General features: G+C 38.0%; 1 protein-coding gene across 1 annotated transcript in view; it reads right to left on the reverse strand.

The window, feature by feature from the left end:
* CARD11 (caspase recruitment domain family member 11) overlaps window positions 1-25,515 on the reverse strand; it is a 67,752-nt gene that overhangs the window by 34,596 nt on the left and 7,641 nt on the right. The window contains exon 3 of the mRNA XM_072418879.1: window positions 309-518. Within this exon, the coding sequence (XP_072274980.1) occupies window positions 309-507 (199 nt within the window). The 5' untranslated portion in view covers window positions 508-518. The remainder of the gene's footprint in view (window positions 1-308; window positions 519-25,515) is intronic.

The raw sequence follows: 25,515 nt of genomic DNA on the forward strand, positions 1-25,515 counted from the left end.
TGACCACAGGTTCACCCAACTTTTGCCACAAAATTTACATATTTTTTCTTATTAAACATTATCTAAAATCAAATTAAAATTTTCTTAAGTGAAAGTTATGAAATTCTTGGGTAAACAAATATGCAGACCCTGTAAGACTAGACTGAACCTAATTAATAATGTCACTTATATGTGTGATAACTATTATAAATGTTACTTTTATTAAGTAAAGCACAATGCCAAAAAAACATATGCAATTATCATTTTAATGACTGTGAACAGATCCCTCAGGGACTGGGTATACCTAGGTATACTGTTGCTGAATTTACCTGTACGGGTTGTCCTAGATAGGAACAAAAGAGAGTTGAGAACTTCTTCCTCATCTTGTTCATCAATGACCTTACATTGACGTAAGTAGGGTGTTAACTTTGCAGGATTTATGTAGCGGCTAAGCATGTGCCTATTGGATTCAATGTTCTCCCATATTTCATTTTCATCATTCTTCAAAATTTCACTTTCATTATCCATTATGATTTATTCTGGAGAAAAAAAACAATAAAAGGACATTAATTGGACTGAAACACCATTAATTAAAGTAAAGAAGAGAAATAGAAACTTTATTGCCTGGCTATTATCCACTTCCTATGGCTTCAGAAATGTCAGGAGAAGGACCCCACTGGGGGGGTCGCACTGGCCAGAGCCATGGACCATGTCCCCTGTATGGACACAACCCCCCCAACCTGCCCACTTAGACCTGCGATGGGAGAGTGGGGGAGTGGGGGAGTTCTGGCACTATGACATCACATCAAGTTTTTTCACCTTTGAGTGACTCAAGTCCAAAGTCAATGAAATTAGGGGTCCGTGACGTCCAAAAGGTTGGCGACCACTGGTCTAAGGTCAATTTTTGAACGAAGGCCAATTAACTCAACTCCATGTTTTTGGTTTGTGGGAGGAAACCAGAGTACCCGGAGGAAACCCACACAAACATGGGGGGAACCTGCAAACTCCATGCAGATAGTGTCCTGGCCGAGATTCCAACCTGTGACCTAGTGCTGCAAAGGCCAGAGTGCTAACCTCTTGAGCCACCGTGCCTAAAATTTTAAGATTGAGGTGCATTTTAATGTCATGACTAGACTTTAAACTAGTGATATTTGTAATAATTTTTAAAGCAGTATGCCCAATAAAACTGCTTGCATAAAACAGTTAGCATGGTACTGAAGGGGTCTGTTTTCAATCATTTTCTAACTGCTCTTCTAGGCTTTTGCAGGTGCTTTAAAGTTCTTGCATGAGCAAAGAGGGACAGAGGAATTTGTATCTGAAAAGGGTCAGCCCCGCCAATCAGGGATGCCTAAAATTGTGTTAGAACTTCATGTTAAAGTAGACCTGAACTCAAAAAAATAAAAGTCACCAGGAGGTAGTACTCATTGACAAGACAGACATGCAATGCCAAAAATATAAATCCCTGGATCCTGGTGACTTTTTGTTTTAGCTCTACTCTGTATAGTAGACAGTACCGGGCCAGTTATTGGTGAAATTTCATCTCTTGTGCATCAGTGGTCATCCAATGGCCAAAGAGGGTCACTGTCCTTCCAGAAGTCCACCATGGAGTCGGTGACAAAAATGGCAGCTTCCTCTGATGCTGGACTTGTTCTGGTAATATTGAAAATGTTTCTCAGCTTTCCAAGCTACTTCATCAGTTTGACCAAATAGTTTTTATATCCACACAGCACAAAGACCTTCATCCAATCATGATGAACTCAAACAGAGATTGGTATCAACAATACCTCCTAAGACATAGAAAGAATGAATGTTTTTATAGAAGGAGTTAGAGTAGCACAACATGCTAGGGCTGCATACACATGTGCAATAATTTAGTTTGTGACGAACGATCCACGACAGATCGTTCGACAATTGTTAACAAAAAAGTGCACAACGACGCCAATGAACGAGGAATCTTATTGGAAAAGAACGATCGTCATGGCAGATCTGGTTGGGCGACGATCGTTCGTAATCTATTGTGTGTCGTTCAGTGATCATGGATGGTTTTGTGATACACTTTCTCCTGTACATGTCACTTCCTGCATCGTTTGAATGATCGTATCTAGCGTGTATACTTTACTGGTGGATTATATTTGAACAATCGTATTGTTACAGCATGTACAGAATATGTGCAAAATACGATTGTTCACAATAATCGGGAATATTCATTGATTGTTCATTTTCAAACGATAATTATTGCACTTGTGTACCTAGCCTAAGACAGACTGCAATGGTTCGGCAGAACAGTCAACATTCACCTGAAATAGGAAGGATGGAAGTCAAACCGTCCAAATCAGTAGGAATAACCGGATAAAGAACCTCTCAGACAAAGAGACTAAACTTTGCTGTGGCAACCCAATGTTTCGTGTTGTAGACATTGTTGCAGCCACACAATCTTCAATTCATACCAACCACATTAAGGCTGAACAACTCACTAGAGAATAGGGCCCTTACTTTGCCTAGTAGTGATCCAAGCCTTACCATGCTGCCAGCAGACAAGGGGAGAAATACATCCAATGAAAGAGGGACCCCAGTACATGTAACATGTAAAAAGTGATCCACTGTTTACAACAGTTAGAAAAGGTAAGTGCTATTTATTGGTCCTTGTACTAGTGTCTCTGTTCCCGGGCAGGTACATCATCCTTATACATGCTCTCCAAGATACATAATGAAGGCGCCCCTTTCAGACCAATTGTCAACAGCAAAAACTTACATATAATGGTGAAAAATATTTGGCTAGTGGACATCACCCTTAGTTGGAAACATGGTACATCATATTCAAAAAGTAATTTGTTAAGCAAAGTATGAACCAGAAGATACAATGGTTACCTGTGATTTCACATCTCTTACATTTGTATACCAACTGCAGCGTCTATTGAGACTGTAAGAAAACATCTAAAATATGATAGGACTCTTGCCAGTCACACAGCCCGGTAGCCAGACCAAGTATCCTCTTTGCTTTGTGTTAACTCCATCTTTTTCCAGTACAAGAATAACGTCTACAGACAAAACCATGGCTGTATCAGCTGGATCTCTAATTGTAGCTAACTTGTACATGGAGGAGGGAGAGAAGAGAGACAAACTCTTTCAGGCGAATAACACCAAGTCATTGGGCCTGATTTATTACAGCTATCCAAGGCTGGAGAGGATACACCTTCATCAGTAAAGCTGGGTGATCCAGCAAACCTGGAATAAATTTTCATGAACACATAAACTAAGTGGACAAAAAAAATCAAAAATACACATAAATTATTGTTTCAATTGCATATTATAAGTCAAGGAAGGGGGTGATTTGAATATTTTGGCAATTTTGGACAAGTAGCTACCAAGTAGCTTTTTGATTTCCACCACCCACCAGAACATAAACTGGGGTAATTAGAACTCTGCAACTTCGAGCGGAGATAATGACAACACACATGGAGGCAAGGAACACATCTCAGGAATGCATTGAAGTTTTGTGGCTTCCCAGACTTGGTTTTTGTAAAACATCCATAAGGTCAAGAAAAATTCAGGACTATCAAACGAGGTGAGAAGTAGAAAACACAGAGTGATATAGTTAACCTGTATGTAACTGGAAAACAAGCTTTATAACAAACATCACATGCCAGGTTTTTTAAGCCCACCAACATCCCGAGACAGAAGTTTATAGATCCAAAAAACCCAACACTGGAGCACAAGCAAAGTAACGTGGTATATGCAGGAAAGTGTTAAAACACAAATGGTGCAACATAGGGGAGCAAACCCTACAGGACAGGATTCTGCAGCTTTCATACATATAAAAGAAAAGGAACAATCTTTCCGTGACAATGAGGTGCATATTTTTTACATAAAGGAGAACTAATTTGAAGAATAGTAAAGGAGGCCTTCTTTGTTAAAATAGAAGACATTTTTGAAAAAAGGGATGGGGACCTAAAAGACCATTTGTCTTCCTATTATTACATATTAACATCCCTACCACAGCACTTTGACAGTTCACACTTACATCTGTGGTATTCAAAAGTTTGACACCTATGCTGACTTCCTGACACCAAGGATGGAATGGTAATAGAACATGGCGGGTCAACATCTGCAGTGTGACATTCCATGGTGCCTGTTCTGTGGCACATACACTGGAGAACTGATAACAGCTTGTACATAAATATACCATATAGGATAGCATAGTACAGGACAGTAATATGTGAAATACAAGATCAGAAAGATGTTGGGTTCCTCCGAGCTTTCTTTCCTTTTTCCCCCCCAAACACATTTTTTAATGAATAGCCACACACCACCTTTGGATTAAAATTTTGGCCATGTTGACCGCTTTATTTACAACAACTTCTTTTCTTTAAATAACAATAGTAACATGATCAGCATTATTATTTTATTGACAGTCCTTTTACCTACATTACTGGGTCAAGGTCTATGAGGTCCCGATAGAACAGCAACTTATATTCCTTAGTAACCCACTCTTTTTGGAACCGGGGCCCCAGCCGCTATATTCTGCCTCGGGGACAGCTATAATCTGTTCCACCGTCCATTTCTTTCCTTCCTAACTAGGGTAACAATACTTAACACATTCTTGAGGAACACCATACCTGTGATGGTTTTCTACCCCTTCCATAACATCAACCACCTCATGGACCTTAACCCGCTCCAACCGCTTGACCTTTTTCCACTCTTTCTTTTCACAAATTACCACCTTACTGCACCCCCGCGCTTACACTTTTTTGTCCCTTACCTTACTTCTTCACCATACCCAATCCTTCGCTACCTTCCTCCACCCCTCCTTGTTAACCCTTTGCCCTCCACAATCCCCCTTTCTCCGTATCATGCGGCCCTTTCACTTATCCTCTTTTCTATATGCTCCAGTGCTCACTACAAAATATCCTAAAAAAAATATACCACCATGGCAAAACCTCTAAAATCTGAAAGTCTGAAGAAATATTTTTTGGAAAAAAAAGGAAACTAGATAAGAAATATTCAGAGAACATGAAATATAATTAGGAAAGAATGGGTACAAAATAACAGGGAATCGACTTGTTTTATTTAATACTAACACTCATTAAAAGGACATAGAAATCTTTTTATAAATAACTTTAAAGGCAAATTGAAAAAATACAGGAGACTGTTTTCTTAATGTTGAACTCCAGACAAACAGCTTAATAACAGATATATGACAAATAAGAAAGTTGTTTTACCCCCTAAAGGATATATTGTTCTATCTATTCTGTGCTGAGACTTATACAGCTCTACAACATTGCACATCCCTGTCTGGTACAGCAGAAACCTGATTTGCTTTTCTGCAGTTAACTAACACTGACAGGTCTTGATATGACTGGACAGTGAAAGGAGAAGCAGTAAGCTGATAAGCTCATTTCTCTCACACTCCTCCTAATAGCTTGATGCTTGTTAGCACATGAACATTGCAGCACTAATGGCTGGGTCATTGTGATGCTTCTCTCTCTCCCAGTTTGATTTGTGCTTTACAGTGATTGTAATATGCCAATATGAAGTCAGTATAGTCACCAATACTGTGCTACAATCAGCAGAGTGTAAATATTGCTAACAGGAGCACATTTTCCATAGTGTCAGGCTACTAGCGATTGACCCTTGTTTTCACAGACAGTCCCCATCCTTAACAGGCGAAACTCTGGTATCAAAAGAGATACCTGACTTAAAAAAAGGATTGGAGAATATTGAAGGCATACGACTATCTACTTTGTACAGCGCTGCGTAATATGATGGCGCTACATAAATACTGTGTAATAATAATATTAAAAGGGGTCACAGTGACCAATCAGATTTCATTTTTTAATCCAAAGGAATAATCTGATAGGTCACAATGCCTATGCAATGCCTGGCAATTCTGAAATACCATCAGTTTCAATGTCTGTCACTAATGAAAGACGAGGAGCATGGCTTAAAAATATATATAAAGCAACAGCAATGGTATTAAATAAAGTTTATAACTACAAAAGTACTCATAATTTCATTTAAAGTTTTTACAAAAAAGGGGTTATTGGACAGTTTTAGAGTAAATTGTAATAGGAATAATAGTAATAGTAAAAAAAAAACACAATGCATTTCATAAAGTGTTTATAGCGGAGTACAAATTTCTGATGATTTCTACATTCTGTCTGTCCTAGCATAGAAACTCCTTTCTAGCACAGGATGATCAGAATTCATTTTCAGACAATCTTTCTAATGTGATCCATTTTCATAGCTAAGACCTCTAATAATATTATACTTTGCTTTAAGGAGTCCATGACATTACGTTACACGCATATAAAGATTTGCATGTGATATGGCCAGAATGTAGATATGAATCATCTGATGGATTATTATTTCTGGCTGGGTAGGTTAACGTGGTATACAAATAGCCGTGTCAGTGTGACAGTTACATTTACATATTGGGCACACAATAGGGAAGTAGATGCTGCATTATGTTAATCCTAACAAAGTAAAAAAAATCAATGAAAAATACAGTAGGTACAATGGTAAGTAATTGATCAAACCTTGTTCAGTGTTCCACTAATAACCTATAAAATTAAAAGGGAGTAACAGCAAATGTGAAGTTATACATTTCACGTTCCGTACAACAGACCCCAGACTACTTATTTTGTGTTAAGCCATTGAACACTCCAAACTTTTACTCCTATATGAGTTTATCTTCGAAATATGAGTATGGAAAGAGATTTTACATTTACTAATTTCAGAGAAAAACTCCAGGCCAGTCCACAGACACCCGGCCAGCTTGGTATTGATAAACCAGCTGTTACTCTTCCCGAGGTTGGTTGGCTATATATATTGTATATAAATACGAGGGGGGGCTGAGAAGATTCTGGCTTTGCCCCCTTCCTGATAAAGAATCGCAGTTTTAAGAATCGCAAAGACCTGATATTTGCAGAATTACATACTAAGATATTAGGCTGTCATATGCCCCCACACTCATTTTCCTATTTCATCTGAAAGGGGACAAAGCCAGGAACTTCTCAGCACCCCTTGTATAAGAAGTTAGTGCACCTTTCAGGTTCACATGTTCCTGATCCAGCAATATATTAACTAAATCAACTGGTCTCTTGCCAAAAGTCTTTTCTGCTGAGCCACTTCTCAAATTCTAATATTTCAATGGCATTCTGAATAATATTATTATTATTATTATTAATATTATTATTAATAATAATAAACAGGATTTATATAGCGCCAACATATTACGCAGCGCTGTACATTAAATAGGGTGGCAAACGACAGATGAATACAGACAGTGACACAGGAGGAGGAGAGGACCTGCCCCTAAGAGCTTACAATCTAGTAGATGGGGGAAGTATCACACAATAGGATGGGAGATATGGAGTGATGGGAAGTAGTGACAGTTTCAAAAGACAAGAAGATGGGTAGGGAAGTTTGAAAAAATGGATTTCCAGCGCTCTTTTATAAAACTTGTTTGTGCCTCTGCCATCACAGCTTCTCACTAAAAGAAAAAACTGTTTTAAGAATGGCAAAGACCTGATATTTGCACAGTTACATACTAAGATATTAGGCTGTCATATGCCCCCACACTCATTTTCCTATTTCATCTGAAAGGGGACAAAGCCAGGAACTTCTCAGCACCCCCTCGTATAAGAAGTTAGTGCACCTTTCAGGTTCACATGTTCCTGATCCAGCAATATATTAACTAAATCAACTGGTCTCTTGCCAAAAGTCTTTCCTGCTGAGCCACTGCTCAAATTCTAATATTTCAATGGCATTCTGAATAATATTAATATTATTATTATTAATAATAAACAGGATTTATATATCTCCAACATATTACGCAGCGCTGTACATTAAATAGGGTGGCAAACGACAGATGAATACAGACAGTGACACAGGAGGAGGAAAGGACCTGCCCCGAAGAGCTTACAATCTAGTAGATGGGGGAAGTATCACACAATAGGATGGGAGATATGGAGTGATGGGAAGTAGTGACAGTTTCAAAAGACAAGAAGATGGGTAGGGAAGTTTGAAAAAATGGATTTCCAGCGCTCTTTTATATGAGCAGAAAGTAGGAGCAAGCCGAACATAGAGACAGGCAAACGTAAGGTCTAGGGAGGGGGGTTGAAGGCAGAGGATGTTGTCATATAAATATCCTGAAGGTACAGTAGTGTAGTTACTGTACATTTTAAAGCCACAAAAAAAACAGCTTTCTTTATGTTTTGTAGTACGATAAATTGGGCAGCACAGTGGCTCAGTGGTTAGCATTCTGTCCTTTGAAGCGCTAGGTCCCAGGTTAGAATTTTGGCTAGGACTCTATCTGCATGGAGTTTGCAGGTTCTTGCAGTGTTTGCGTGGATTTCCTCCGGGTTCTCTAATTTTGGCCCAAATTGGTCTTAAACTGTATAGAAGACATATGACTATAGTAGGGACATTAGATTGTGAGCTCCTTTTGAGGGACAGCTAGTGACATGACTATGGACTTTGTTGCATATTAGGTTGATGCTATATAAATACTGTATAAAAATATTAATAATATTCCAGGCTCAACAAAAAATATGTTATTATTATTATTAATAATAATAGAAATAATAATAATAATAACAACAACAACAATAAAGAGAAACATATAGCCTCTAAAATTGAAACAAAGCTACAAAGCAGACAACAAATATATAATTAGCTAAAAACATTAAAAAAAACTGTGCTTTGAAAGATTTGAAAAATGTCCTTGTAGACAGAAAAGATACAATAAATGGGAGATATAGGTTTCTCAGGGGCTCCATGGCATAAATAAATATTAAACTTTCCAAGTCAATTATCCAGGTAACAAGAATTGTAGCACTGTGTAGTTTTACCTCCGGTTGTGATATGAACCCTTTTTCTACTTCCTAAAATTAAGGGCTGGCCTGCTAGACTCGTGTGTTCTCCAAGTATTGTAATTAGAGAAAGAAAGCATTGGGTTTCTTTTATTAGCAATACATTCTATAGATAATCTATATTGAACAACTGTGAAGATTTATAGAGAGAATCCTATTGGTTGCTTTAATTGTAATGAACGTTGTCACATTTCCACACTGCAAAAAGAAATGTGCTCCAAGCAATTTAAAGTGGACCTGTACTCAAAAATTAAAGATTGGCTACCTTATGGCAAACCTCTAGGTATGTAAATTGTGCCTTGGCAAAATTATTATTTTTTCTTGATTACTACTAAAAAAAGCAGTTACTTTGTGTGCCCTGAACCTTAGTACTATACATCTACAGTGTGATATGCTCTTATTGTCTCTTCTTCTTGCTTGAATGCACAATGTTCAATGTTCTGCTTGCCTCTGCTTCATTCACTCTGTGCTTCCTTCCTGCACATCTCCTGTTCTGAATTTGTCACCACAAAAAGGGGTCTATTTATAAAGCAGTCATTTTCCCAGGTGCTCTTGTGATGTGGAGCGAAATGAATATCTCAGAATTTTTCCATGTTTGGTCTAGGGATTTTATTTTCAACTCAACGTGAAATTGATTCAGTTCTCAGTTCAGTTAACATTCCCTCCATTGGAGTAGGCTACCCTTTTCAGTGGAGAGGCTGGAGAGGATACACATTCATCAGTGAAGCTGGGTGATCCAGCAAAGCTGGAATGGATCTGGTCCAGGATTCAAAACATTTGCTAGCAAATAACTTAGAAGAATGCCATTCCAGGTTTGCTGGATCACCCAGCTTCACTGATTAGTAGTGTATTCTCTCCAGCCTTGGAGAGCTTTAATAAATCAGGCCCATAGTGTATATCCTTTCCTTAGTAGTTTCATCTCAAAGAGCTTCAACCTGCTGAGGAACTTTCACATCTGACCACATGAGCCTGAGCCACTACATCACCGTTTTCCCTGGGAATCCTGAACCTAAAAGTTCAGGGGACCCGGAATACCAAAACATGAAGAAGATTTTCTGTAACTTTTAGACAAGCCACTGAGCACTACCGATTACTTAGGAAGACAAAAACTGTAACCTGCTTGGTTTGCAATTGAATAGAAATAAAGAGTGATGCTGTGGATGCCTTGTTTATATTGTTAAATAACTGAATATTACCCAGCATAACTTCACAATATACAGCCTGGTAATCACCCCACATAATATGATATAATAATACATATATATAATATATACATTTTGTAAGGTTCTTAGTATGGTGGTGTACTATGCATCAAAGAAATGGAAACTTGGATACTGAAGTCTGCTTAAACCCACTCATACTGATCAGTATCTGTATGTTTCCAACCACACTCTGGAACACAAACTGGGGGTTACTGGAATCTTACACCACAGAACTGACAATGTATTATACCAGAGCATAGAGACTAGGAATGCAAACGTACAGGAGAGTTATAAAGTCAAACAAGCATGCAGATAGTGAAGTCAGATTTGCATGATTTGCATGTGCAAGATTAGTGAATGAGAATATATAGAAGATAAAGGAATAATATGGTGGAACCCATATTCCTATTAGGATTGGCTTGTGGCTGCACACACTTGACTTTTGTTCAAAGCATTTTTATTTTCAGAAACCCTAGACTAACAAATACTAAAAGTGGAATAAAATCTTAAAAAAAAAAATATGATCAGGCAGGTCTTTTATTGCAGACAGGACAAGCAATCTCTTGGCTATGTTGTTTGGCTGGGCCAGAATGAAGTAATTCCCGCACATGTCCACGGGAGTTTATTCAGTCCAGGCAGCCCTGGGGGACATCTCATATGCTGAGCTTTGCGGGCACAACTTAGCCAATTCCTAAAAGAAGGCAGCAGTCAGAAAGTGTGATTTTGTGAAGAATGGTCCCTTCTGCAATAATGAACCCGTCCGATCACAATTTTCATTTTTGTAGAACTAAAGTTCCGCTTTAAGCAGTAGCATAGTCACCCCTATAAATGGCTGGTACATCGGTAAATAATAAAAAAAAAATAATAAACATGGCACCCTGTATATTTAAACCCAGTAACAAGATTATGAAAAGAAAACCAAATCAATATGGTATACACAGTCTGATGCTATAACTAATGTACAGAACCACTCAATTGGTAGCCATATATAGAAAACTTTACTGCTCAGGTTCTGACCCACTAGTCATACTTTATACAGATTTTCTGTTTTTGCTCGATATTTGAACATAAGGTCCATTGCTATAGAACTATTAGAAGTAATTTTTAGTTCTGCCCTCCCACCATTGGTTGACCAGCAGATTCTCAGTTCTCACACTAGAACAGCCTTTCTCAATCTTTTTAGCCCTGAGGATCTCTTAAAAAAGTTTTCAGGTCTTGAGAAACCCCTGCTAAAAACAATGTCTTTTAGGTCAGTGGAAAGAATGCTCCCCTACAAGGGTGGCTATAACACCTATATAGACAACTACAAACATCATTGGAGTCATGCAACTGGCTCTACCAAGTGGTGTTGGTCCCAGAACAAATTGACAATCAATTAGCCACAGTTTCAGGAACTCCTAACCTCTGGCGGAACCCTGGTTAGAAGGACTGCCCTTTGAATGTTTTATGGTTGCCAAATACTAGCTATGTAGATTTTTTAGTATTACAAAACTTAATTGTCTTAACATTCTATTATTGAAGTGCAGGAGGCCACCATTCATATTAATGGATGAATGGACAACTATGCATGGTCTAAAGCTTACATTGTTAAATAAATTGTCTGCAAATCTGCAAGCAATAATGTTCTACAAAAGAGGAACAAGTGAGGTTTTGGAAAACAAGATTATGGTTTCCTTTTACTATAACACAACATTTAACACAAAGATGTTTTTCACAGTTGCAGAGATATCACTAGTTAAATATTTTTACTTATATTAAAATAAAGAGAATGTATGCTGAAAACAGGAACTACAAGCTGTCCATAACATGAGATTCTTAGTAACAAACAAATACAATGAGATTTTAAAAAAAGATAGACAAAGTAAATGTAGCCATCATCTTCACTCAATAAACTGAATATTCACTTTAAATTTCAAATCATGTGAATAACACATTCCTTCATATCTAAGGTGTTTCTTCCAGCTGTGACTTCTGTGTATATTTCCCTCTCCTTCTTCTCCTTGCCTCCTCTTTTCAGTGGTCCTGGGCTCTGAAATACTCCTAGCTTTCCTCTAAGAGGATGTGGAAAGGTTATGTTGTCTGGCTTCGAAATATTTTGTGATTCAAGCCCCGCTTTCTCTAATCCTAAAGTTCTCTTGGTGTCTTTAAAGCTGTAATGAGGGGGCAACTCTTATTCAACTTGCCTCCCACTGCCAACAAGAGCAGGTATGGAGTCCAACTTTTATTTAACCAACCAAGCATTAAATTCCTCTCTGTCACCAGCTATTAAGGCCACTTATTGATTTAAACCAATGTGTTACAGATATGGTGGAGTAGTAGCTGCGCTGGGCTGTAATAAAAAAAAATTTACATCAAGGGCAACAAGGTGGATTCTCCCCTGGTTGATCAACTTTGTTTTTTGGAACCCAGGCATTTCCATAGAAGTGGAAATAATACCCTGATGACAACCCAAAATTCTCAAGGAATTCCGGTACTATATTTTGAAGCTTTATTCAGCTCCCTCTTCTTTTCTAAACTTTATTGCGTCTGACTTCTTTAAACACTTCCCCACCTCACACACCTTTTTAATGTTGTCATGGTCTCCATTTTGTCCCTGGTATGCTTTTGCCTTATGTAGCATTTTATGCCTTACCTTCAGCCTCATGAAGATACTGTGATTTTGGCTACGTACACACTCGGCCAATATTGGACGAGAATCTGGCGTGTGTACAGTCCCACCGTCCGAATGACCATCCTGGCAGATCTACGGGCAATGGACGACGAAACCAGTAAATAGTTTATTAAGTTAGGTATATTTTAAATTTGAAAAGGATAAGAGTTTCCCATAGCATTACGTTTTAGCAGAAGTGTTTTAGAGGGCTAGCGGCCCCTCACGTTAGTAAGTTCTGTCTAGCAGCCCAGACTGCCTTCTTGGCAAAATGACATGACTGGTGCAAATTACCCCTGTGGGTTTTCCTGTATATCACAGACTGTCACCCTTTATTTTTATCTTTCTTTCTTTTGTAGCTCTGCCTAGCTAAAAAAAATGCCATATGAGTGCCTGATTTGTATAATTACAGGACCACAGAGCAACCATTTTGACATTTTTATTTTGTTTTTAAAAGTCAGGTTTTTAGATAATAAAAATTTAAACTTTGATTTCTGAAAAACTTTTTTCATGCAAACCCTGATTAGCTGTATACTGTATAAAAGTCCTTAAACAGAAATAATCCCTGCTAAACTATATTCTATACTTGCTGATATCTTGTTCCGTCTTCTCTTTGTAACTGCAACCTTTGCCAATCTTGATTGACTGGGCTGGCATGATAACTTGAGAATGCCGGGCATGAAGGTAAGGATGATTAATGAAGAAGGGACATCGCTTGTCCCTCAATAATGACCTGCCTGATTCACAATTTTTTAAAGTTAGGTGAGCAAAACTTGCTAAAACTTGAATAGCCCCAAAAAAATTACATTATGAAGACATGTGGCCCAATTTATTAACACTCTCCAAGGCTGGGGAGGATACTATTTCATCAGTGAAGCTGGGTGATCCATCAGACCTGGAATGGTTTTCTTAAAAGTAATTTGCTATTTGATAGAAAATGTTTTAAAACCTGGACCAGATCCATTCCAGGTTTTCTGGATCACCCAGCTTCACTGATGAAAGTGTATTCTCTCCAGTCTTGGAGAGCTTTAATAAATCAGGCCTGTGGTGTCCTAACTGCATGTGCTGCAGCATTAGTGATGTCTGTGGTGAGTACTCAGGCCACATTTTCAGCGATGTTTGCAGGCTTCAGTGTCATGGAGGTAAATGTTCAGGTTGTGTTCTTAGTAATGCATGTAGTGAAAGCATTGGCATTCAGCGATGTCTGTAGTAGTTGTACTGATTGAATTTTCAGTGATGTGTGTAGTGAATATTTGGGCTCCATTCCTAATGAGGTTTGTAATGAATGAATAAGGTGCATACCCATTGTTATCTGTTGTTTATGTTAATGTCTTAGGCTGTGTACACACGTGCAATAATTGTCGTTAGAAATTAACAATCCACGACAGATTGTTTCATAACAAAAAAAGTGCACGACTGGTCAATGACGCCGACAATTGTGGAATCCTGCTGGAAACGGTCGTGTATTGTGTGTACCGTCGTTCAGTGATCGTGGATTGCTCTGTGATACACTTCCTCCAGTACATGTCACTTCCTGCATCGTTCAAACGATCGTATCTAGTGTGTGTACATTATTGGTGGATTTTATTTGAACGATCGTATGGCTACAGCATGTACAGAATCGTGCACAATATAATCTTCAAAATAATCAGGAATAATCATTGATCATTCATTTTCAAGCAATATATACTGCACGTTTGTACCTAGCCTTAGTTAACATGTTGACTCAGTTCTCAATGATATCCGTGATGCCTGTGGTGACTACTCAGGCTTTGTTATCAGTGATGTCGGCAGTGAATACCTAGGCTTATTTGTAATGTAGTAAATGCCTAGGCTGTATTCTCAGTGACAACTGTAGTGAATGATTATTCTACATTCTTAGTGATGTCTGTAGTGACACTGCAAAGATCTGTTAGTTGGGGTTCTTAGCTATGTTATAGACCAGTGTTCGCTAACCTTTTTGGTTCCGCGGACCACTAAATACACAGGCTCCTGACCATGCATGCGCGGGGACCCTGGTGTCAATCAAAGGGGGAGAAATCACCCTCATAATGATGTCATCATGATGTAGCCCACCCACTTTCCCATCACAGATCAACGCCTGCAATGGGGAAGTGGGCGGGTTATGTTCAGGGACAAAGTCCGCCCACTTCCCCGAGCCTGGGACTGGTACGGGGACATGTTCCATGGCTCTGGCCGGTGCGTCCCCCCCGCGGGGTCCTTTTGTCTGACCCCCCTCGGGGGTGCTCTGGCCAGACCCACGGACCACCGGTTGGCAAACCGCTGTTATAGACGTCACCAGTTCAGTATGGGACCTTTCTGTACCATAACTGCAATTAGTAAACTGGCAACTAGACTGTATATGCTGGGTTATAATACACTGTAGGTCATATAAGCACTGGAAAATTAGGACCAGCCAAAGTGCCAGATCAACATTTAAAGTCTATAGCTGAGGAAAACAAATTGAAAGAATACATCAATAGTATAACATTGTTGCCTTTCAAGCAACTTCAGTCTTTGCCATTTTGCCATGGCAATAGCATACATATTACTGGTGCTGAAGACCAAGGAGGTTGAGGAACTTGGTGCCGATTGGCTGTGGAACCCAATCTAACTTGTATGGTAGAGTTGGTCAGATGACAGGAAGGGAGATCCATCCAGGGATAAAGAAACGTGGATTGGGGTGGAACAATTTGTTGTTGCATAACAAAGATATCTTTCCCCCTAATATAAGAGGTATCCACTTATCTAATATTTCACCTTGAAAACATGCTCCTAAAGAGTTTCTACCTTCAAATAAAAGGTGGTTATAAGGTCTGATGAAGACTTTATGTAATTTGCAGCAATTGATCCTTTTTAAGGAATGGTCATTGGTAGGATTGGCATCTCTAAAGAACAAAAATCATACACGGAGCAGCTAAAATTTGTTCTTCTGATGATTACAATCTGAAGTTGTAATAGGCGAAACGAGTCAAGGGGAAACGTTTTGTCTTTATGAAGGATAATTGTCAGTATACTTAAAAAAAAAGTTTGTTTTTTAAAAAAACAAAAGATGTTTTGATGTGTGTTATTATTATGGTTGTTTTGTTGATAATTAAGAATAAATATAATTAGTTTATTTCTAAAGGTTTTCATCCAACATTTACCCAGATTTTACACAGAAGGCACACATTAAAGGGATTTAATTAGCAATTGTGTGAATGATGGGTAAAAGTTGATTTACACATTTCTTAATTGAATTGAATAAAGAGTTGTTATTTGGTAAGACATATTGCAAGGTTTCTCTAAAGGGAGTGTGGGAGTTTTTCCAAATTCAGGATGTTTAAAGCATTATAGAATTATTTCGTAAAGGGGATGGGTGAGAACAATTAGGCCTCCAACTCTTCCTTTAGAGGTGATGGGTAGTTAGACATCCTACCTCAACCAGTCACCTAACCCCCCCCGATGTCTGCACCATGTTGCATTTAAGAAGATGCATGCAACTTTTTATCAGATTTGCTGCAAAGTCAGCAGTTTAGGATATGCACCTATCTATAAAAGGACACACGATTTTTATGGGCCCTTACTGGACAACAAGAACAACAAGAGGAAGAAATGTATCAATTAGACATCAAACAAAAATATATTTTTTAGCTTTGGTTTTAGTGACTCTCCAGACCAAGTTTTTAGGCAGAGCAGATTTAATTGTAGCAATATGTTAAGATGGGGTACAAATGCAAAGAAAAATGAACGTGGCTGCCAAATAGAATGAAAATAGCCATTGCAATTCAACTTCTGCCTAGCAGAATATAACATCAAAGGAACAGAGGTGATGAGTAGTTACACATCCTACCTCAACCAAACCATCACCTAAACCCCCCGACGTCCGCATCATGTTGCATTAAAGAAGATGCATGCAAGGGTTTTCCAACTTTTTAGACATCAAACAAAAAGTATACTTTTTAGTTTTGTTTTAGTGACTCTCCAGACTAAGTTTTTAGGTAGAGCAGATTTATTTGTAGCATTATGGTAAGACGGGCTACTAATGCAAAGAAAAATGAACGTGGCTGCCGAACAGACTGAAAACAGAGCTGTTGTCCATTGAAATTAAACTCCTGCCTAGCAGTAAATGACATCAAAGAAACAGAGGTGTACTCTGGTGCACTCATGGAACGTGGTAAAAGGGTATATTTAGCAGTAAGGGCCTGTGTACCTCTACTGTGGAGACAGCTGACCCCGCCATCCTATGGATTGCATTCCATCCATTATTTGGATTATGGTTTCCTAAGATTAACAAAATTATGGAAGATGCATGGTACAGAAAAGAAGTTTCGTAATTCCTTGTTTTTACTGGTTTGAATATCAAGATTCCCCTGAATACAGAATAAATTTGTCTCAGGGGTATGAAACAAGACCCCTAACTATGCCCACTGCCAGAAATGAAAACAGCAATACATACTCCTAACTCGTGCCGACCCATCCACCCTTCCTGTGTTTCTCTTTGTCTGTCTACCCTTCCTTTTCTTGTTAGGAGATAACTGACTTGCACAATTCTGAGAAACATTGTGAAATAATCATTGTTTCCCCCCTCTTTTGTTAATGTATGTTTGTTTATTTTGGAAAATATAAAAAAAATGTTAAAAAAAGGGTATATTGAATGGGGGAGAGGTGTAAGAGGGTGGTGATGTGCCCCAATCATGTAAACAAGTGGCACATTAGCTCAGAGGTTAGCACTCTAACTTATGCAGCGTGAGGTCCTAGGTTTGAATCTCAGCCAGGACATTATCTGCATGGAGTTTGCAGCTTCTCCCTGTAAACTCCTCAAGCAATAGGAAATGTGACTGTAATTTCAGCACTACAAGTACAGAAACTAAGGTGTTCAATATCACACCTGAAGAAATGAAAATAGGCACACAACTAGAGTGTTTGCCTTTTTGAGGTTTCATGGTGTACGGAAAATTTCTGATATAATGGGCAGCAACTCTGCAACTTCTAATGAATCAGCCCTGACAGCCATGTGCAAAACTAAAAACAAGAACCTAAAAGGTTTGCAAGGCAGAATGTAATGTCATCACATGTTAAAACTGGAGTAAATGTTGGTATAATCATTCAATGTTTCGTGATATCCAAACCGGTAATATATGAAGTGATCGAGGTTTGGAAAGTAGGGGTTACTCATATCTCTATCTGAACATTATATTTATTGTTATCTCCTTATATAAGTCAATAGGAATGCAACAGCAACTAAAAGAAGGTTCATGCAGCTTAGAAACTATCAGCTACAGTTTAAAAGAGGTATTGAGAAGCCGATCAAGCCGATCCTAAATGCAAGCGGTATGCACATGATAGAAAGCTGCATATACTCATTAACACAGACACTGTATATAGAATAACCTGTAAGTTCACAATCAATGTTTATATTCATTGTTACTGTTCACATATAAATTTACAGTATTGTTTGTTTTTCAAATAAGCCAACATTATCTTCCCGTAAAATGAAAACTTTGATCTCCATGTAGCGCTTCTAAATTAGTATCTATGCATGATTTGTTTTTTCTTCCTCTTTTAATCAGATGGCTGCCAAATGAGTAAGTTTCTGCTGTGCTCTCACTTCTAAAAGGAAGTGATACTTATGAAAATGTTTCATGAGCATATTTCTGGAGATATATTTTTATGATTAAAGGGATAACTACCCTAAAACACAAATTGCATCATGGAGGACACTGGGTGACCATTAGAGTTTTCAGGTCCCCATAAAACATAAATGTTAACCCTTCTTCCCTATCATACTTACCCCCATCTCTAAAGTTCATAGACATGCAATGTGTAGGGGAATTTGGCAAAAGACAAATTGACATAATTTCTAATTGTTGTGAATTTTGCAAATCATCCTTAATGTTTTCCTACAGCATAAATACATTAGCTGTTTTGTAATAATAACAAAATTAAATTAAGATGAAATAGATGCACAAAACACCCGGGTTCCTTCTAGTAAAGTGGAATAAGAAACTCATAAAGGCTTGTGTAAATCTATTTTAGGGTTTTATTGTAACTCAGTATATATGGGGAGAAGGTTAGGGTGGAAGAGTGTTAGAATAGCAGCAGTTAACATGAAGAAGAATTCAATACAGTCAACACTGACAATTGACCTTTAGCATTCTCGCTGACTCTTAAATCCATAGTAGAGTGTGAAGGAAGCATTCCTCTACCGGAGTGGGTTCCCTATGAATGACAGCCCCAAATTCAGCACCAATGGGATTCTGTACTTATTACCTCTCTTCAGGGTCTCATTCTTTAGCTTCTCCTTGTTGAAGTCACTGGTAATTGGTGGTCCAGTCATCAGGTCCCCCTAGCCCCGGGTTCCGCAGGGCCGTCCTGCTCTGACTCTCTTAGCTTTTTTAGTTATCCATGATGAGGGCCCCTCTTAGCCTAGTTCTCCACATACTTAACTTGTGTCAGAAGCCGGCCCAAATCGGCACCTAACATTGTCATAAGAAGTGAACCCCCCCGGCAGTGATTGGCTGCTATCTTACGTAGGTTAGGTTGGGATACCTTCTGCGACAGAAGATAGCCAACCATTATTCCCATCATTAAAAAGAAAATGTTCTAGAAAACGGGGGGAAGGAAAAGAAAAAGCAGGCCTTTTGGGGCACCAATGAGTAGGTATATATAAAACATTGGTACCCTTTTTTTTAGAATACACAAAATAAAATTAAAAATAGTACATTTAAGTAAAACGACATATAGAAATGTGTGGAATATTCAATCTATTCACATTCTATATAATTATTAGGGTTGACAAACATGTATCGGAGCAAAGAGTCACATAATGGGTCCCCATACCGATGCGTTTCACCCGATGGGCTTCCTCAGGGGATAAAGGGACCCTAAAATGCGTACAATGTAAAGATTAGATCAATTAGGAGAAAACGGTGTATCATTTATTGGCCCACGATGAAAATTCCAACCAAAAGGGGCAGTTTGGATGCTTTGGGTGCCGGTCGTAGTGTTGACTTGATGGTATAAGTTAATTAACTTCATAAAATGAAGGTTTCTTGTGAAATAAAGGCAGATTATATCTCAAGGATCATATAGATGGTATTGGAATTCTGGTAATTTGAAAGGTTATACGGTTCAAGAGGGTTACTTGTACATTGCTGTAGAATGTAGTTAATACGTCAGTTCTTGAAATTTAAGACACTGATCTTATTGGGTGTTCCGAACAGTTGATTGCAAGAATGCCGATAAGTCACGGTAAGTGGAATGTTTTGTAAAGAGTTTTGTGCTATAAAGGTGAGGGCGAGCCAGTGTCAGCTGTCCAAAAAGAGCGCTGACGCTGTTGCTGACTCGCCCTTAAAAAGGTGTAGAAATGGTTCTAGAGCTGTTCATAATTCACTAAGATGAACCCTGTAAATCTTAAAAGAGAATTTGAAATACTAAAAGGCAAACATAGGGCCCATTTACACCAATTGCATGGGGCCCTGTTAGGCATTGTTGTCCAACCCATGGGCATAACAAAAATTATTATTCTGTATTTGCCCTGTTAACATCAAAGTTTTGCAATGGAGGAAAAAGATGTAAAAATGCTAAATATTCATGTGCACAATAATGTAGGTCAATACAATGGGCCTGATTTATAAAGCCCTCCAAGCCTGGAGAGGATATATTTTCATCAATGAAGCTGGATGATCTAGCAAACCTGGAATGGATCTGGTCCAGGATTGAAAACAAATAGCAAATTACTTTTAGGAAGTCCATTCCAGGTGTGCTGGATCAGCAGCTTCACTGATGAAAGTGTATCCTCTCCAGCCTTGGAGGGCTTTAATAAATCATAAAACAACAAAAATACACCAAGTAAATGCAGTTCAAAAAACAATAAACTGCAGCATTTTAAAACATTTGTTTCAAGGCACATGCATTTTAATATTCATTGTGGTGTGAACTTGAAATAAAGGAAAGGAAGCAAACTGCAAATTTTTTTTCTGATATGACATATCTTGTCATCTACCAAAAATCTCACGATTGTAAAGTACAGAGAAAGATATAACATTGTTGTTTTCTGTGCAGCACTTCTGTCTTTTTTCTGTACATATACATACATAGTTAAAGATATGTGTGCCTTAAGGAAGACAAAAATGCTATGAATTTCAGGCACCTATACTAGGATGTTATGACATGAAAAACTATAACACTTCCAGGTAGTGTTGGAGCTTCCCCAGTCTTGCTTTCCTCCACTTTCCCAATGGTCAATCACTATGGCAGGAATGAATGTGCAGGACAGGGAGGAAGGGGTGGACAAGGGAAATATTCATTCTCAGGAAATGCTTTTGCTTTACCTGTTAGAACGACCGAGCATTAAGATGAGTAGGAGTACTGAGAGCTGTTTCAGTAGAAAAGATCTGGATGCTTATGGTATTTAAGGTTCCTTTATTAGCACATCTGAAAGTTTCTCCCATACCCTAAAGGCAGCTTAGGGACTAAGATTTTTACAAAAATACATATATTTCATTTATTGAACTTTGGACAACATAGTTTTTCAAAAACAAGCAAAAGACTCCTGTACAATGCATTCCATAATACAGTGCAACAAAGTGTATTACACATCACCAGCGATACAATGACATTGTTGCCTGACCATAATTCACAAAAATAATGACGCGTTTCACGGAGTTTATCCGCTTCATCAGATCACATTTGTTATAAAATCATGAGTAACTTGCCCAATTCCTCACTGCTACTGGATGTTTCCATATAAATGTATGTAACATGGTAAACACAGCATACAGATCACCCCCGTGTTATCCCTTTAGTTGCTGTACCGCAAATCGCCCCATAAGGAAAAGGGGGAGTTAGATATCTCCTCTCTACTGAGTTTGGTGGATCATCAAAGTCATGTCTGTCCTGGATGCCACAAGGCAATTTATTAGCAGCTTCATAAAGTCTGAAGACAATTACAATATATCCAGCCAACAACCGGCTCCTATGCAGGTCACACATTTTCTTAAGGTAATATAGTAACAATGAATACCAGGTTCATGCTTGGATTAGAATTTGAATAAATGATTTCTAGAGCTGATCTGCAGTCTCTCTTGGATCTTGTTAATGCTGCACGTTTGTGTCTTTATGCAGTATTGAAAGGTGCCTGGGTACAAGCTAAAGTTTATTCTGCTATTATTTTGTATTGTCTGGTGCCTTCTTCAACACCCTCAATAAAAAATACCAATGAAACTACCTAAAAAAATGTTGTTTCACTGCATACCTGATTTTAGATCAGCGTTTGCCAACCCGTGGTGTGCAAGAAAATTTTGGTGGTCTGCGGCCCTGGCCGGTGCGCCCCCAACGGGGTCAGGAGAAGGACCCTGTTGGGAAAGGGAACATCTAGAGCTATGGACCATGTCCCTTGTACGTATCGAAGGCTCAGAACGTCCAGAGACGCAACCCGTCCACCCCCTATCACAGGCTCAGACCCGCGATGGGAGATTGGGTGGGTTCTGGCATCATGACGTCCCTATGGGGGAAGTTTCTTCCCCTTTAAGTGACACATGACTCCCTGCGCAGCCCGGAGCCCGTAAGTTTAGTGGTCCGTAGGTCTGAAAAGGTTAGTGAACACTGTTTTAGATCATCATCTTTATGCCTTTGCAATACAGGTGGAGCATAGACAGTGGAATGGAAATAGGATGCCATGATGACATTCACATGTGAGGCTGAGGCTCCATAATTGAAAGAATTCTAAATCTAAAAGAAATCTAAAAAATGAAAGGGATAAACAGGGATGGGGAGAAAATTCTAGAATATACTGGATGTCCACCAGCCAGACAATAGTTCTATGTGACATCCTGCATCTTCTGACACATATTGTGTGCACGGTGAAACCAAAATAAGCAAATTCATTACAGGAGAGTAGATTGTACTATTGTGCAAGACTGACATAAGGCGCAAGTTCAGCTTTCACTTCACACTTGTCAGCAACTGTTTCTTTCCTTAAAGTCACAGAGTTTATTTAAATGTGAAGAAGTTATTAAGATAGGAGAGTATGGTGGACATAAAGCCAAGGGTGACCTCTAAGTAGATACAAGAAGACATAAAGTCCAACCAGAAAAAACAGGAAGACTCCACTGCTGAAAAACAAAGATGACAAACTGAAGTTTGATAAAAAAATGTATCCTGAGAAGACACAATGTTTCTGGAAAGTCCTATGGACAACTGAGAAAACTGGAGCTTTTTGGCATGTCACTGGGTAGTGACTTAGTGAATAAGGTGAAATTTCATTTTGAAAGGAATACCCTATCACATGCAAGGAAATTAAAAGGATGTTTGATTTCTCATGAAATGCTTTTATGAAGTTTCAACAAATACACTAAGTTAGGTGAATTATTTGTAGAGGGATAAATATTTAGCAAAAGTGATATTTCACTTAGCTAAGTGAACAGCCTACACTCCTTTAGTAAACCTCCCTGCTGAGATACTGAGGTCTCTTTCCTGACATTGGACAAAACCGAAAATGTGGAAAATAGAATAGAAAGAGATTCTCACAATTGGACCTATTCTTTACATGCTTCCAAGAAGCGAAAATTGATTCTAATGAATTAATTTACAAGATATATCACACAGCAATGCAATGTTGGGCAGGTGAGACAGAACTTTGCACCATGGTCAGTTACCTAAAAAGTATAAAACACAGACAAATCACATCATAAAGAAAATACATGGAATTCATGGCATTTTCTCAATGTCTGCAGTTCAGTTTAAATGTGCATTATTTTATTTACATCAACTATAAAATAGGTAGAGGAGAGTCAATGTAAGCCTCGGTGCTTTCCTACATTTTAATACATGTTTAAAACACACAATGGACCAGAATTATTAAAGCTCCCCAAGGCTGGAGAGGATACACTTTTATCAGTGAAGCTGGGTGATCCAGCAAACCTGGAATGGATCTGGTCCAGGATTGAAAACATTTGCTAGCAAATAACTTTGAAGAAATCTATTCCAGGTTTGCTGGATCACCCAGCTTCACAGATGAAAGTGTATTATCCCCAGCCTTGGAGAGCTTTAATAAATCAGCCCATTATTTTTGTGTCTACAGACAAAGAAAGGAAGAAAGGAACTTTATACCTACACTGAAACATTGAGAAGAAATAGTGGAATCTGTGTAGAACAATAAAATCTCGACACTATTAAGACATTTTCAAGCCAAACATACTGCACAGTGTCAGAATTCTCTGTCCTTATTACAGGTAATGGATGCATCAACAAAAAAAAACACTGTAATGTAATGTTATCCTAAATAAATGAGCCTTTGTCCCATTATGATTTCTTAATCTTTTAATGTGCTATTCGGATTTATATATCTGCCAGGTTACTGTGGAATTCAGTGATTATGAACCATATTTAGGATCACTGATAATATATATATTTAGTTTAGAATTTTGCATTTACAGATTTGCCAGTTTTTACCTTCTCAATCTGAATGTTCTTTTCTGTACTGTTCTAATTTACATTTGTCTTACACAAAAGTAAATTATTGCCAAATATAGGTGGAATTTTACAGAATGTTACTGAGATTAAATTAACTTTTTGACATTTCAGCTACAGTAAAGTCACACTGGAAATAATTTATTAAAGCTCTCCAAGGCTGGAGAGAATACACTTATCAGTGAAGCTGGGTGATCCAGCAAACCTGGAATGGATCTGGTCCAGGATTGAAAACATTTGCTAACAAATAACAAATGACTTTTAAGAAATCCATTCCAGGTTTGCTGGATCACCCAGCTTCACTGTGGAAAGTGTATCCTCTCCAATATTGGAGAGCTTTAATAAATCAGGGCCACTGTCACTGTCATTTAAGACTCTGCAATGTAAATATAGGATGATGGGAAGAATGGAAAGAAAATACAAAGGTAAGCTTTCCTAATGTGCAAATAGTAACTCTTCCTGGAGAGTGATCATTGCTGCTACTTGCAGTAATCATCTACTGAAATGTAAAAAACATTTACTAGTAACATGTAAAAATATTTACTAGTTTTCACTACTGTAGCAGCATTTCTGTTGCAGTTAAAAAAATATAAACTTGTTTAAACAAAATGCATTGATATTTAACCCCTTAGTAACCCGCATTAGCTCACATTTACCCTTTTCTTTTTCTTAATTTTTATTTTAGATTTTTGAAAAACTTTTTTTTCAAAGTTGCATAGCAAGAAAATGTACAAAATAACTTATTCATGTTTTGTACCAGAAACTTCATTTTAGCATATAAAACTAAAATAAATTGTTGAATAAAATAATTTAAACTACTTTTTTCTTGCAACTAACACTAATAAAAAAACAAATAAAAAATATTTATTACATTTTTATATATTTTTGTCAAATGTTTACACACAAAAAAATGTTTAATAAACACTTTTACAAACATTATTGCCAACATACCATTACACCCCACCCCAAAATTGTGTAACATTTACAAATTGTATTTATAAATAATGCAAATCAAATCTTATATTGGAGACATCAACTAACACCTAAAAATTGAAATGAAATATTTTTTATGAATTTCAAGAACATCAGATCCTGTCCACCACTAGAATGTGTGCTTTAAAGAAGCTCATCTCCAAGGAACAACTTTTTCTATTCATGAAGCAGTGAATCTGACATTCCCTGAAAGATTCCCTGACGGAGAAATAATTACTGCCATTGAAACACATAGACCTAGAAGATTCTCCACCAAGGAATGTCAGATTCACTGTACTATAAATAGACCCCAAAGACAAAGCCCTGCTTCTGGAAATAGCATTTCTGCAAAATATCCATGATATTGCTATGTATTGCATGGACCTGA

The sequence above is a fragment of the Pyxicephalus adspersus genome, chromosome 7 (genome assembly GCF_032062135.1).
Source record: "Pyxicephalus adspersus chromosome 7, UCB_Pads_2.0, whole genome shotgun sequence".
Classification (NCBI taxonomy): Eukaryota; Metazoa; Chordata; class Amphibia; order Anura; family Pyxicephalidae; genus Pyxicephalus; species Pyxicephalus adspersus.